Source organism: Haliotis rubra, unplaced genomic scaffold (assembly GCF_003918875.1).
Source record: "Haliotis rubra isolate DU_JTF1 unplaced genomic scaffold, ASM391887v1 Scf136, whole genome shotgun sequence".
In the NCBI taxonomy this organism is placed as follows: Eukaryota; Metazoa; Mollusca; class Gastropoda; order Lepetellida; family Haliotidae; genus Haliotis; species Haliotis rubra.
Window position 1 is genome coordinate 243,298 of NW_025765292.1, and position 15,058 is coordinate 258,355.

Sequence of the window (15,058 nt, forward strand, 5' to 3'; positions counted from 1 at the left end):
TCATATAGCTGGAGTATTGCTGACTGTGACAACTGAACAACAAACAAACCAAATCATGTATCCAACCACGGACTTCCGTAGCCCAGATTCGGTAGATAAAACATCCCCATGGTACAACTAGAAATTGCTTCATTGGAGTAAAACCATGTTGCTGTACAAAATATACCTTATCTAGATTACATATACAGACAGACAGACAATACTTTATTACCTTAAAAGGAATTCGTTTTGGATCACAGAGCTTGACAAAAATACAAATGAATAACAACATAAAATATGAAATTACTTAAACATAAACATATTACCTGTCTGCAAGCGTAAACCAATAATGGGAACAGTTTCGGAACAAAATTATATGCCACACAACTTATGTCATACAACTTATGTCACCAAAATTCCCTTCAGTGGAATAAGCTTTAGAAACAAGGGATTTTCAATAGCACATGGGACATACTGGCACACATTTCAATTAGACACTCCAGAATTTTCTTTTGTAGAGCTTTCTGGTATGACCTTTAATGAGATGTCCTCAGATATTTGCATAGCAGTAGTGAGCGGTAAGATCTGACTGTTTTGTGACACTTAATCCACCATCTTCAAAACAAGCACAAGACGCAAGCGTGATGTACCATGTACAATAAATGAACAATTCTTTATTCAGCCAAAGCAACTCTTGATTTCATTTTGTTGATCAACATTTGCATTCTTGAAACTTACCAAAGGTATAGGGAGAAAACTGAAAAATAGCATTGTTTTAATTGGATCATAACTGCTGTGACTCAAATTCTCTCGTCAGCTGTTAAGTCCTGGAACACACAGTGTTCAAACATACCTAAACATAATGCAAGCATGTTGAGGTTGTCAGCTGTTAAGTACTGGAACACACAGTGTTCAAACATACCTGAACATAGTGCAAGCATGTTGAGGTTGTCAGTGGGATATAAATAGCCCAGATTGAGCCATGTGACCCTGTTAGCTAATGAACTAAAATCACCCTATAGGTATTATCATCACCTGACAAGTGAATGATTGGGTTCTTGATTGAGTTGTTGAACTGTGTCTATCTGTCTGAAATTGCTGAGGTGGAACCATTAGTTTGGAGCAGTTCAGTTTTTTAGAAAGGTGGATCCTTCAGTTTGGAGCAGGTCAGTTTTTTAAGGAAGGTGGATCCATCTGTTTGGAGCATTTCAGTTTTCTAAAAAGGTGGATCCATCAGTTTGGATCAGTTCAGTGGTTTAGGAAGGTGGAGTCATCAGTTTTGGAGCAGTTCAGCTCATGAACTGGGATCCCGATGGCTGTCCAATTCACAGTCCAAGTTCACAGCAACCTGACGACTTGACCTCTCCCCACTGAAAGACCTGGAATAGAAACATGTATTAATTATTAAGATGACTTCTGCCCCCTTACATTTACTCTTGCCATGCTCTTTACTGTAAGTATTTAACATGAGGATCATGTCTATCCCAGCAATCTCTGACCTTGTTACAAGTGTGACGTCCGTGGAGCCTGGTGCAACATCAACCGGCTGTGAGTAGCGGAGCCATGTGCTGCCTCTATCCCAGCTGTAGTACATGGGTAGACCAGGGTAGGCACAGTTCACAGTCATCACTCGACCACCTTCTGACAGCCTGCAACGCACAAACAGTTGCTGTACTGTCACCTAGCATCATCAGGTAGGTGTTGGATATGTAAGGCCGGGAGGCGGCCATTTTTCTGATCAGGAAACATAATTTTAAGCATGCAGTTTGTGAAAATTTAAGCTGCCATTGTTGTGATTACTTAACTTATCTGCCAAAATGATACTGACATATTAATAATCTTTTCATGCAATAATCATGTCACAAGTATTTTCATTCTTGATCCAAATAATATGACTCTCAGTTAAAGACTGCCATCACGGGTGTTAAGCATCAATAGAACACAAATCATCTTAACAGAAACACAGAAATATAGCCACTAAACTTATAAAGCAAAACATGACACGAGACTGAGGTGAGGTGAAATTCGGTTTAACTTCATGCTTGAGAATATTTCGCTCATATGACGATGTGCATGCGTGTGTATGTGTATGTGCGGGTGCTTGTACTAGCCCAGACTGAAGCTGGTTTTATAGTGCTAGCCCACTGAGATACCATGCCACAGTGAAGCACGAATACCCCACTCAGACACATTATACTGACTCCAAATCGACCAGTCCTTCTTGTACCCATTAATGCCGAACGCCAGGCAGGGACCAACAAGTACCATATTTTAACGTCTTTTTGGTATGACGCGGTTGGGGATCGAACCCAGGACCTTCCGCTCTCCGGGCGGACGCTATAACCACTACACCACAGAGGCGGTCACACGAGACTGAGAAGAGGTTTGTTTCTGCAGATAACGGCAGTTACAGTATGACATGTTCTTCTGTTCTCTCTAAAGAAGTGATTTGTCCAGGTATTCTAAATTCTGTTGAAGATGTCCCTATTGTCAATTTTTCCATCTATTAACTAAATACTTCATATGAGAGTTTCCATACCACAAAAATGTCAATCTAGCATACTTAAGTCAGTAATGATATCCCTCTCAGCTGAGAGTGACCTACCTAACTCCTGGTGGTGGCAGATAGTACGAGATGTTCATTGTCTCCAGTCGATTCAGCTCCTTGCTACCTAATATGCTGGCAAATTCTGCCCAGTTCTTCTGCCTTAGGACTTCCAGTTGGGATCGGTCTGCTACATCCTCCCAGACTGCCTTGTGCCACGCTCGCTCCGCCAGTGCTATAATGCGAGGTATGATCATCTCTTGCAGCTGGCCTGGTGTCCGCACTAGCTCACTCCACAGTTGCCCTTGTAGACCTGTACGAGGTCGGGAAAGCTATATAACTAGTATTGACTACCATGGACGTCTACAAGGGATTCCTATAGGAGTTCCTACAGTAGACCTGTAGAGGAACGGAGTGTCAACCACTCACATTGATGTACACTTTAGTTGCAGACTAAGCATATACCAGTTTTAATTGGTGTACAGAAAATGACTTCCTGTACTGAATACACCAAAACATAGTTGTAGGGTAAACGTGCAAGGTTAGGTCACTATACGTTAACCAGGGAGGCAAAACACAACAACGTATTCAGACAACTTTTGGAAGAAAATCTGAAACATTTCTTATGTTTTTTGTTCAATCTACTGCTGATGATTTTTTACACAAAATGTCTACATCAAGTCATAATCATCCAGCCAGCACACCACTTACCTATGATGTTCTCAGGTCTTGTAAGCGTACACTCATTCCCCAGGGACAGTTTGTTCAGCTCCGCCTCTGTGAAGGGTTCCCCAGTCATCTTTCGGTCAGCATTGGCATACAGCGTGTCTGGCATGAAGCTGAATACTTTGTGTGTGTCCAGGTAGCGTCCCGACCAATATAGACCCCTCTCCTCCGGGTCGGGCTCATAGGGGTGGTCGAAATACAGGTGTGTTGCTTGAGACATCACCACCTGGAAGAGACACACAAACATACATATAAAAACTTTTCTTGATAATCGTAGTAAAACAATTCAGAATTGAAAATAAAACATCAAAGTATGCTATTACCTTGTTTTCCTCAGTGAACCAACAAATACAGCTTATTTAATGCAAAATGCATCCTTATGAGAAAAAAGTTAACGTGTGCTTGAGGCAGAAAAGGAAGGAAATGGTGAGTGGTTTGGGAGAAATATGAAATCTGAAGTCCAGCAGCCACCCAAAGTGGTTGACATGCTGGACAGAAGTCTTGAGTATGTAAGGAAAGCCTGCAAGGATTTGTTTAACTTTTGAAACTTGAATGCATGACATGATATGAACCCGAGTGGTATCAGGTAATGGAAGACAAACTGATCTCACAGAGTTCCGTGTTAGAAGCACAGTCCTACAAGTCAGCAGCTTGAGCAGAAACCTACAGAACTCTTGCCTGACCTTTGTGTGATGCTATTTACAAGAACTGTGACGCACGTATGTATCTCCATTATCAGTATTGTCCCATTAGGATGAGTATTCTATATTCTGATTCCCTTGCGAAAAACATTTTAGCTTAACATGTTTTAGCAGCATTAAATGTTTATCCCAGATTCCTTTCATTTTCATTTTTCAACAACAATTTTTTTGTTTAGCTGTTAGTATGTACATTTTATCCTGCTATGACTTTATAACACTAATGGGATCATTCATGTAAGGCATCATCTTGTGACTAAAAGTTTAGGGGCAGACTCTGTGTTGATATTCCCTCCAGATGAAAATGCTCTGTATTTTAGTCCATCGGATATTGAGACATCTATTATTACAAATATACGCAACAGATTAGCATCATAGCTCTGTTATGACATCAGCAGTGCCCAACAGTGGAAACTACTGGAACACTGACCTACCTTGTAGCCTGCATTAGCCAGCTTCACTGTGTCCGAGGCCATTCCTGTCTCCCAAACATTCTTCCAAGCATAAACCACAACGCTGTCATTATCAAAATCTGATCTGTCAAACAGTTGCGTCTTCTTCATCACAATACCATCCTGCCACGCAGCAACATCCAGGCCATGAGACTTGACAATCCGAGCCACTCGTTTCAAAAAGTATCCCATGAGCTCCGTGACCGACGACACTTCCCCTGCTTTGATCCTTGCCTGACATGCCGGTGATTCCAGCCACGCCTCGTATGGCACCTCGTCTCCTCCAAGGTGGAACATCCTCAGCGGGGAAACACCTTCATGCATTGCCTTTAGTTCCTTCACAATCTTGTCGACAAATGTGTACGTTGATTCACGCCCAGGGTCAAGGACATTGTCAGAAAACATCTGTACCGACTGAACCTTGAAAGGGTTCTCAATATCAGACAGCAGATACTGACAAGCTTCTTCCTCGGGTCTACCTTCCCTTATCAAACGGCGACATCGTGCTGCCATGGCAACTATTGCAGCGTGACTATGTCCAGGCATATCAATCTCTGGAATGACTTCAATGTGTCGTTGCACGGCTGCCTTCAAGATCTCTCTGCAATACCACAGAACACTGTTATATACCTTATCGTACCACCTCGGACATATCTAACTTCATTCAAGATAAACAGAGACTTCAAGGCTAAAACAATGAGCACAGATCTAAATGTGTTATAAATGTTATCCCAATGAAACATAACAAAATACAGTACGGGGTAGTTTGGTAAACAATACACTTGTGTATTCAATAAGTTAAACCGTATCCCTTCATGAATTCAATTCAGTTTTCGCTAGAGTGAAATATGTAAATTGGTCAGTCCTAAACATATCTTTGGTGACATTTCTTAATTTAATGATAAAAAGTAAATCATGTAGTAAAGGCTATTCTCATTTCTGAGGTCTGTGATCCAAGTCATAATACTGATCCAGCCTTAAACACATCTTTGTTTCATGGATCTTATGTTTTTCATGAAGGGGAGCAACAGACAATAGTTTACAGTGTATTTGTTATTTGAAGGTCACAGGTCAACAGACAAGGAGCTGATAAGACACTTCATTGTTTACTCAGTGATTGAATACAATGAAGAAGCAGGAAGCAATACCTGCTGATCTGACTGACCCAAATGTGGGGGGCGTGATTTCTTATCAAAGCTTCATCCACAAATATACCAGATCCACATATTTTAAACTAAAGACTAGACAGTGTTCGATAATAAGATATCATGGAGGTTACAGATAGGAATATCTGGTCACAAATAGCTGTCATGGACAAATACATGTGATTATACATTGTGAAATCAGATCTGATCAACATGGTTTTACTGCACCTATAGTCCTGAACTGTATAGAATCCCGAGCCAGGATACAGGTCTGGGGCAGGACCTGAACCCAGTACAGGAAGTAGACGCTTCTCCTCCTCAAGGTCGTGACCTCGGCAACCACCAACCTGGGAAAGAAAACTAAGGAATTATTTTTCTCTAAACCATACACCCCAACACAAGTGTCTACAAAGCATCTCTCCACATTACTCTGAGTTGTCCAGCATCATGTTACAAGTGGCCAACCAACATGTTCCTGCCTGTCAGTAGTACTGTCTGCTCCATGCAGACAAATGGACAGGGTATGTATGACAGCTAGAGAGGTCTTATAGCTGATCAGGTGCTTTCAGTTAGTGCTGGTATTGGCATACAACCTGCAATACGATACATCACGATACTATCATTTTAGTCACGACGATATATTGCCAGAGTATTGTGCACTGAAGCTGCGATACGAAACGAATGCCGATATAAGGGTGGCGATACGATATGTATCACGATACTAAAATCTTTAATTCTAACACCAACTATACAACACCCTGAGATCAAAACAAAACTATTTTAAAAGTATTTGGTCAAATTCAGCCAGCGTTATTCAATGTTCATTCGGAAACAAGATAATTATGTTTGTACATGGACTTTGTGAATGTTAATAACATGCAAGCACTATGTCTGATACAGTTCTTGATGGATGATTTTCCGAGAAACGTTTACTTATGAAAGGAAAATAAGTATGTACATATTTTAATCATCAAACAAAAGTAAGTCTTTTTTCTTGACAGATATCGCCCATTTGAAGTATTGTATCGGGATATACGACAAGTAAAACTTTGTATCGATTCACTCTATTGGCGGCCCATGGATCGATGTGTATCGATGAATCGCCACACCACTACTTTCAGTATGTTTCCATTTCATCTGAGATGACTATATTTGTGAACACACACTCGTTTTTGTGAAAGTTTATTGAAGATTATCAAAGTTCTGTGTTGCTGACATACCTCTGACATTATTTTCACGGTAATTGATAGGTTGGTAGCTCTGACATATGGCAAGCAGATTTCACATTTATTAAGAAATTTCTGATATCCTCAATTGTGAAATCATTTCAAAAAGGGAGAATCATCCGTTCAACATATCAATAATTAATCAATGATATCAGTATTGAATTGGAAAACATCAGGAATTGATTTACTGATATTACAACATGGTGTTGATTTCTTTAAATCATAGCTGATATCATTAAGATAATTTATGATATCTGCAATTCTTTCAAGATATCATTAATATGCTTCATCATATTCTTATTCATTCATGAAATATATTGCAAATATCTATAATTATCTCTGTTTGAGATATCTTTCATTTCAAGATATCATCAATTCAGTTCATTATATCTCTATGTAATTCATGATATCTTTGAAGCAATTTAAGATACTTTATTTCTGAATAAATGTGAAAAACGGCTTGCCATACTGATGTTCATGTGGATTGGGTAATAATGCGTTCTGAACGTGTATGTTACCCGATAACAACTATATGTGAATACTTAAGTATAATGGAACCCATTGTCTATTAGTAATGGCTGAGGTTTCATGACATCCCCAGACAGGCTGACCAGAGTCTGATCACATTACATAAGTCCTCTAACCCATGTCTGCCTACATCACACCACCACAAGTAATCTGATCCATGTCTGCCTACATTACACCACCAGAAGTCCTCTTATCTTAGTCTGCCTACATCACACCACATGTATGCCTACATCACACCATGTAATCCATGTCTGCCTACATCACACCACAAGAAGTCCTCTAATCCTAGTCTGCCTACATCACACCACCAGAAGTCCTCTGAGTCTGACAGAGATGAGGCACCTGTGCGAGTTCCTCCAGTCCGGGAATCTGCAGCCTCCATCCCTCGTCATCAGTCAGGTGGAGATGCAACCTGTTCAGCTTGTACCGACCCATGACATCCAGCAGAGCCACAACCTCATCCTTGGTGTGGAAGTTACGGGACACGTCAACATGCATCCCCCCTGCACCAGAAACAATTTCATGACTGAAATGTTGAAACCGTATTAAACAATCCCCAAGAATATAAGAGCAATAATGATTTTTGCCAAGCATTTGACAAAATGTCAGAGATAATTACCAATGTTGTAAAGAAATCACACGTCACTTCTATAAAATTCCATTACTAATTTGCCAATGAATGTACAGTAAACAGATTAATATAAATTTTTAACCATATGAAGAAAAAATATCATTTGCAAAATGATGGTGATCTTCAGTTTTACAAGCACTTTAACGTTAAATTTACTTGAGTACCCATTTAAACTGTGTCAAATACACAGCACGAGAGAAACACTAATTGCTGAGGTAAATCCTGGAACAGCTACCTGTACTGGAATCTTGGATAGTCCAACACAGAAACAAGTGGGTGAGTTCCATCGGAGTACCGCAGACTGAGTAAAGACTGTCCAGCATAGAAGATCCCTGCTGGTGTTGGAGCCTGGAGTTTCACACACATGGAGCCAATATCCAGGCTATATGCTTCCTGGTTGTCAGCACACTTAGGATCCTCTGGAGCCACGGAGCCTAGCATCACTAATATAGTTCTGTCACGACCAGTTGCCTCCACTTCACTGCCATCTACCAGGTTTAGCCCAAGTACCTCTGTAACAGTCCACGAATGAGGTTCAACTCTGTTTCGAACATGTTGAAACCTTTCTGAGTTTTCATGGTTATAACACATACCATTTTCATGTGAATGTTTCATATCTATTACATTTATGATCTATGCTACTGCTGCAGATGATCAACCAAAATGTCATTTTGAAAATAAAAATACATACGTCCTTTGACCACTGGTCAAAATGAAAGACCCTGAAAGCTAGATGACTGACTGACTGACTGAGTTTGGTTTTACGTCGCTTTTAGCAATATTCCAGCAACATCATGGCGGGGGACACCAGAAATGGGCTTCACACATTGTGCCCATGTGGGGATTTGAACCCGGGTCTTCGGCGTGATGAGCCAACGCTTTAACCATTAGACTACCCCACCGCCCCGAAAGCTAGATGAACTGTTGCAACACTGCAATGCAAGATTCTAGAACTATATTATTTTAAACCTTCTAACAGTTTTGGGGTGAGCAGTGTCTCAAAACAAACAAACAATAACTTACTAAAACTAGAATAAGAAATTGCATGTACAACGTCTTGCATTAAGCAGTAATTGGCGAACATGGTTGCCCTGTATTAGGGATGAGTCGACCTGAGCGGAGCCCTGATGGCTCCAGGGATCTTGCATACCTGACAGGTGTGTGGCTTCAGGTCTCACTTGGTCATGTGACCAGACAGCCCATCCAGGCTCCTGTAGATTGACAGCGTTGGATGACTTGAACTCGAGCTTATATGGTGTCGGAACTATCAGGTTCACATCTGTTCAAACATAACAACAATCTGACATCTAACAGGTGTTTCAGTGAAAAATACACAGTGGCAAACATCCTAGAGGATTTTACATGTGTGTCAATATAATACACGTATTCATGTAGGGAATGACCAAAGATGTGAGGTGAAGCAGGCTTAATGTCATGTACAAGAATATTTCACTAATACAGTTATAAACTAGATACCATACCCCGTTTTCATTACGGATACCTCATTCAGGCACATTATACTGATACCACTCCTTGTTTTATCCCAGAATGCCGCATTAGTCTGGTCAAGAACAAGTACAACCTTTCACCTTCTTTCGGTTTGTCAAACACTGATTGTCCACTCTTGAAATTTCTAAGAATTTAAGTAAACAATTGGAGTGAAAATTAGAAATCCATAACAATGCCATGCACATCTCAGTGTATAATTCAGGTTTTTCCTTGATGTTGTGACAGAAGAATTATATCACTGGGCAACTACTGTAAACAGTAAACAAACCTGCTTTCTTGCCTCCTGTATTTGCCTCATTGTTCTGGAAACGAACTTCCGCACTCCAAGGATCATACAGGTCCCTCCTTCTTTGACCGTTACTCATCTCATAATCAAACCTCTTCCACTTGCTGGGGGTGTCAAACCTTGAGACAAAGTCCAGGCTCTCTCCAGTTGTTGACTTGATCAAACGGGGTTCCAAACCCTCAGATGTGAGGTACCAATTGGGGAATACATCTGTCTTTGCAACAGAATAGTACTGGGCCTTAAATTGGATTTCAATGGTTTGTCCAGTTTTCAGTGTGGCAAAGCCTTTTCACAGGTTCAAACATGAACAAGCAGCCATTGATATGTTTCACCTGAATTTTCACATCTTCGTACACATGTGAGTTTGCCACAGGCAAAACGTCAGGCTCCATCATCCGTAGGTGACAGAAGTATATTCCCCATTTACCATAGCCCAGGTCACTGGAGGAGTTGTTGGTGATGTGGATAGTGCCACGGTAAGCACCTCGGCCATCACTCAGATTGTCCAGCACTGAGTAGCGAATGTCTAATGTGTTTGCAAATGTATTTAACATCGACTGGTCCATTTTGTTGATAATGGCGAAGAACTTCTGAAATATACAAGAGCTGAGTAAGACAATACATTGTACATAAAACCAAGAAAGAGTGGAGACAAGTCTAGTAAATATAATCTATCACACCTTTCTGCTTTGGTGCCATATTTGTTTGTATCATTTCCTCAAACACCGAAAGGGTTGTGGGGTAGACTAGTGGTTAAAGCACTAGCTTCATGCAGAAGACCCAGGTTCGATTCCCCACATAGGTACAATGTGTGAAGCCCATTTGTGGTGTCAACAAGCCATGATATTGCTGGAATATTGCTAAAAGCGGCGTAAAACCATACTCACTCCCTCCCTCAGACACTGCATGACACCAAAATAGAAGACATGCGTAATACAAAAACTCTTGTAATTCTCCAACAAGATGATCTCTTGTACCAGGGATACAGATAAAGGCTGTATGAACGTATGTACGGATAAAAAAATGCACGATACGATAAGAAATAATTTAGAAAATGTAGCACATACGCACCACTGCATTGCTGCACTGTTTTAGAATCATTTACAGACGTATTTATCTGAAAAAGTACTGTTTTATTGTTTATTGATCTGTTTACACAAGAGTAGCAATGTTGTGGTGCATATATGAAACGAAACACAAGATTATCGATTCGCAAAATTCCATTCAGTACTCTAAATGTACTCTTAAGTTTTTCCAGTACTCCTATATTGCAAAAATAAGGAGTACGTACTCCTGATGTTGAAAAATTATCTGTAGCCCTGTGTACTACAACTGACATTATATGTAATAAGCAATAATGATAATGAAGTTGACATCAGTGAATAAACTAACGGATGGTAAAAATCATGAGTAATACAAAAACTCTCGTAACTTACAAACTGATCTCTGGTGACTACAACTGTAACTATGTGTAACAGTCACTGACATCAGTTAATAAACAAACACATGGTAAAACAGTGTTCAGAGGATTATCGCAGGATTATTCTCTGAACAAAACAATGGCAAATATTTTATTCAAATTACTTATGAGCATGACATAATGAGATTATTGATTGAACTGTCAAGTGTATGTTTGAAGTCCTAGAGACACTAAGTAAAATTTAAAAAGGTATCTTAATGAATGAATGAAACTTTACTCCGATGTTGAAAGACATATGAATAAATATATTTTGTTTTAGCAGCTACTGCATGCATCATTACTAGTTGGCTTAGTTTGACATCTGCCTATCATGAGACAATCTCTGTCTATAGCTAACACAGCACCTCAGCAAGCAGCCACTGCACAAAAATTATGCCAAGTAGAAATGAGCCTGTACTTCAATTAATTGCTGAAACTTAACTTTTCATGGAAATATTGAATTCTTTCCAGTTTCAAGTAATTTTGGTCAGTTTTTATCAATGTCAAACTGAAACTGCATAGCATGACTGGGTGCTGTCAGATAAATTCACAATGTAATGTTGATGTGTTGTATGTGATCAGGCTTGGGTCTTGGACAATTGCCACCCAAAACATTATTGTCAGAAGTTACCACATAAAATTTACATTGTAAAAAGTGGGAGCAAACTATTTTAAACAATGAAGATTTATCTGATGAATTATAACAAAATGCCATTTAGATGTACCAATGACAGTAAACTACAGTGGTTCCAATATAGAATATTACATCACATCTTACCAGCAAATAAAATGTAATTTAAAATTGGATATATGGATAAATTAAAAATGCAGCTTTTGCCTAGACGAAAATGAGACACCTGATCATATTTTCTGGTCATGCAGCAAAGTTAATCATATCTGGCAAAACTTAAAATCTGTCTAAATCAGAAAACTCATATCAATATACAATTAACAAAAGACAAGTATTGCTTGGTTTTCCAGACCAAAGCAATGACCCTCTCAATATTATTATCATCATCTTTAAATGCACTACTTCACACCACATTTCTCTAAAAATAAATAAAGCATTTCTCTCAATAATGCTAACTGTTAGCCCTCGGGGAAGCTACCATATCAGTTATTCCCCCAATTTTTTATATATTTAGATTACAATACTGAATTAAAAAGTTTGTATGAATTAATGTACTGTTGCATTAATCTACCGGCTGAACATTATTTCAAGGGAACCCCACAGAGTTATATCCCTCGGAGCACACTTTACGAATATCATATATCTCCTTTGGAGACAGAACTCAGTCCCAGACAAAATGACGCTAATCTCTGGTGCAAAACATACACGGAACTTGTGACTGAAACCAGATCGGCAAACACCAACAACACTGCATGCGACAGTTTTAGATGGAGCAATTGTTTACATTCTATATATGGCAAGTGTTCTCTGTTTGAAAGCTGTTCGCCTCGAGTTTCAATTATTGATTTCAGGCGTAAGTCGTAAGGGATAATAAGTCTTTTATTGCATCAATAGGAAGCTAAAGTGAGTGCATATGCCCCTTTAAAAACAATTTTGGGAAGCAGATTCAAAAACAGTGCGCCACCTATTCATGTTTTCCAGAATGAACTTAGACCTTACTATATAATAACTAAGTTTTCTTCTTTAATGGAGTGCAATATCAGCGCCTTTTAGAAGTTTGGGTCTTCATGTCATGGGGATTGTTAATATAATTTGTTAATCGTGTTTGTATGATTTACGCAAAGCGATATGTCCATTGTTGATTTTTTTTACAAATCTGTAAAATGTTGGATTTTTTTAAACCAATAAAAAAACTTTTTTTTAAAAACGTTCTATACTGACAGTAACACACTATAAGTTATACTATAAGAACTTGCATGAGCTTCAATACTATGCATATGATATTGACACCTTGTAACAAAAAGTCAGTCACAAGCACAAAGCTGAACATACCTTTTACACAATAAGTATAAACATGTTAGCAGGCCCATAGATTCTTGAGGAATGCAACAGCTTGAAATCGGCCAGTCCAATTTATATTGTAAAAGTATTTACCAAAATGTAGTCAAAGCATTACGAGTTTACATACAGTGAAAGACATAAGAATCAACGATGCGGGGGCGGGGTGGGGGTAGGTATACACTACAACAGAAATTATTGTTATAAATTTTAAGCGTCCTGTTTGCCTGACTAGGGTCCTAATATGGAACAAACTAAACAATTAAAGTAACCTGTTCACATGGACAAATGGCATTACATGTAGATGAGTTCCGTGGCAGCAGCGCTGCTCCAACTTCACTAATTTCCCGTCATTCTTACCAATCAATGAGGTACCGTTACTTCTGAGGAACAGTGCGTGTTCATCGGATACGGCATTTCAGTCCAGCCACCATTTTGTCCCGTATTTCGTCATGTGACCAAGGGCTCAATTCGAACAAAACAAGGGGTTTTATCGGGCGAAGGTGGGCTGAGACGAGGGATTCAAAATGCTCCTGATGACGACACATTTAATTTGTTTACGTGATTATCTATATTCGTCAGTTGCATTAACTTCTTTTCTCTTTTTGGAACACACCTGGAGACACCCTCGATTATCTAAAACATAGTTGATAAATGGACAATGGTACTGTAAAATGGGTGAGGCAATTTCCTTTAAGACATTAGAGCAAAGTTAATATCGACAAATATTATCATATTTACGCCCGTCAAACATACAGAAACGTATTAACGTAAAACAAATTTTACTAAGAAATAAAGCTGCTACTCCCTATGTCACTAACAACGTAAATGTTCCTGTGACGGAACACATTGGCACAAACATCGGCCGCTCTACAAGAGTGCCCTTATGAAAGCGACTGGAGCTATTTTAAATGAGAGAATAATGGATATGTATGTTGTATACCTTGTTGTATTGTGTGTAAATGATGTTTATGGGCATTTCACTATCAAACACTGCTTCAGTCATATCACAAAGGCACACGTGGAGTCAAAATCTGTTTACCTTGTTCAGGAATACAGTGCATGCAGTGACTTGTATGATATGGCGTGTTGAAATTGAAGATTTGAAATGATTATTCATAAAAAAAATGTTATAACCATCAAATAAACCATGCCATTTCTGGTGCCCATTTCTCAATCTATGTCAAAAGTAATGGCTGCGCTCATAGCCACATTTAAATGAGGCTGAACATGTTTTTTTAAAAGTATTTGATTTAAACCAAACTATCAAATGGCCTGACCCTTGTATACAACCATGTTGTGTTTACAGTTAAGGCAATATGTGATGTTGTTCCCAGTGTCTCCCGGCTCCCATTTGTCAAACGGATAATATAAGAATATGCTGAGGTTGACTGCACACAAGTATCTCATACCTCTAGTGTAGAGTGGAATATTATTTTATTACATGTATAGGATTATATTGTAGGAGTTTTGTATACTTTTGTTGTTGTTGTTGTTTATGCACATTCACCTTTGGGTTCATCGATGCACATTTTCTTCAGACAAATAAAATACATAAATACATTATTACCTATCTGCCTTTATGTACAGTTAATCTGGAAATAAAAAACATGGATGTTGGTGCAGACGTATTTCATTATTTGCGGTGTTGCACCAGTGTATATATCCCTTTTTTTTCTTATGTTGTTGTTTTTGTTTTTTTGGTTGTTTTGTTTTTGTTTTGTTTTGTTGTTGTTTTGTTTTGGGTTTTGGGGTTTGGTTTGGTTTCTTGTTTGTCTTGTTTTGGTTGGGGTTTTTTGGGGTGGGGAGCCGATCAGAAAATCAGGAATTCCGCCTTCTTTCTTAAACGCCTTATTCCCAAAAGAGATAGTAAGATGTCTTCAGTTATGTTTACACACAGGTGGT

The 15,058-nt window shown here is 39.0% G+C and overlaps 1 protein-coding gene across 1 annotated transcript; it reads right to left on the minus strand.

Moving 5' to 3' along the window:
- Positions 1 to 621: 621 nt before the first annotated feature.
- LOC124268054 (chitobiase-like) lies at positions 622 to 13,589 on the minus strand. Its single transcript, XM_046703062.1, is given in 12 exon segments — positions 622 to 1,358; positions 1,479 to 1,628; positions 2,585 to 2,837; positions 3,236 to 3,476; positions 4,383 to 5,001; positions 5,774 to 5,892; positions 7,642 to 7,801; positions 8,166 to 8,442; positions 9,081 to 9,209; positions 9,708 to 10,014; positions 10,016 to 10,312; positions 13,514 to 13,589. Coding segments are annotated over 11 exon segments (2,616 nt in total). The 5' UTR covers positions 10,292 to 10,312; positions 13,514 to 13,589; the 3' UTR covers positions 622 to 1,273.
- Between the last annotated feature and the right edge of the window lie 1,469 nt (positions 13,590 to 15,058).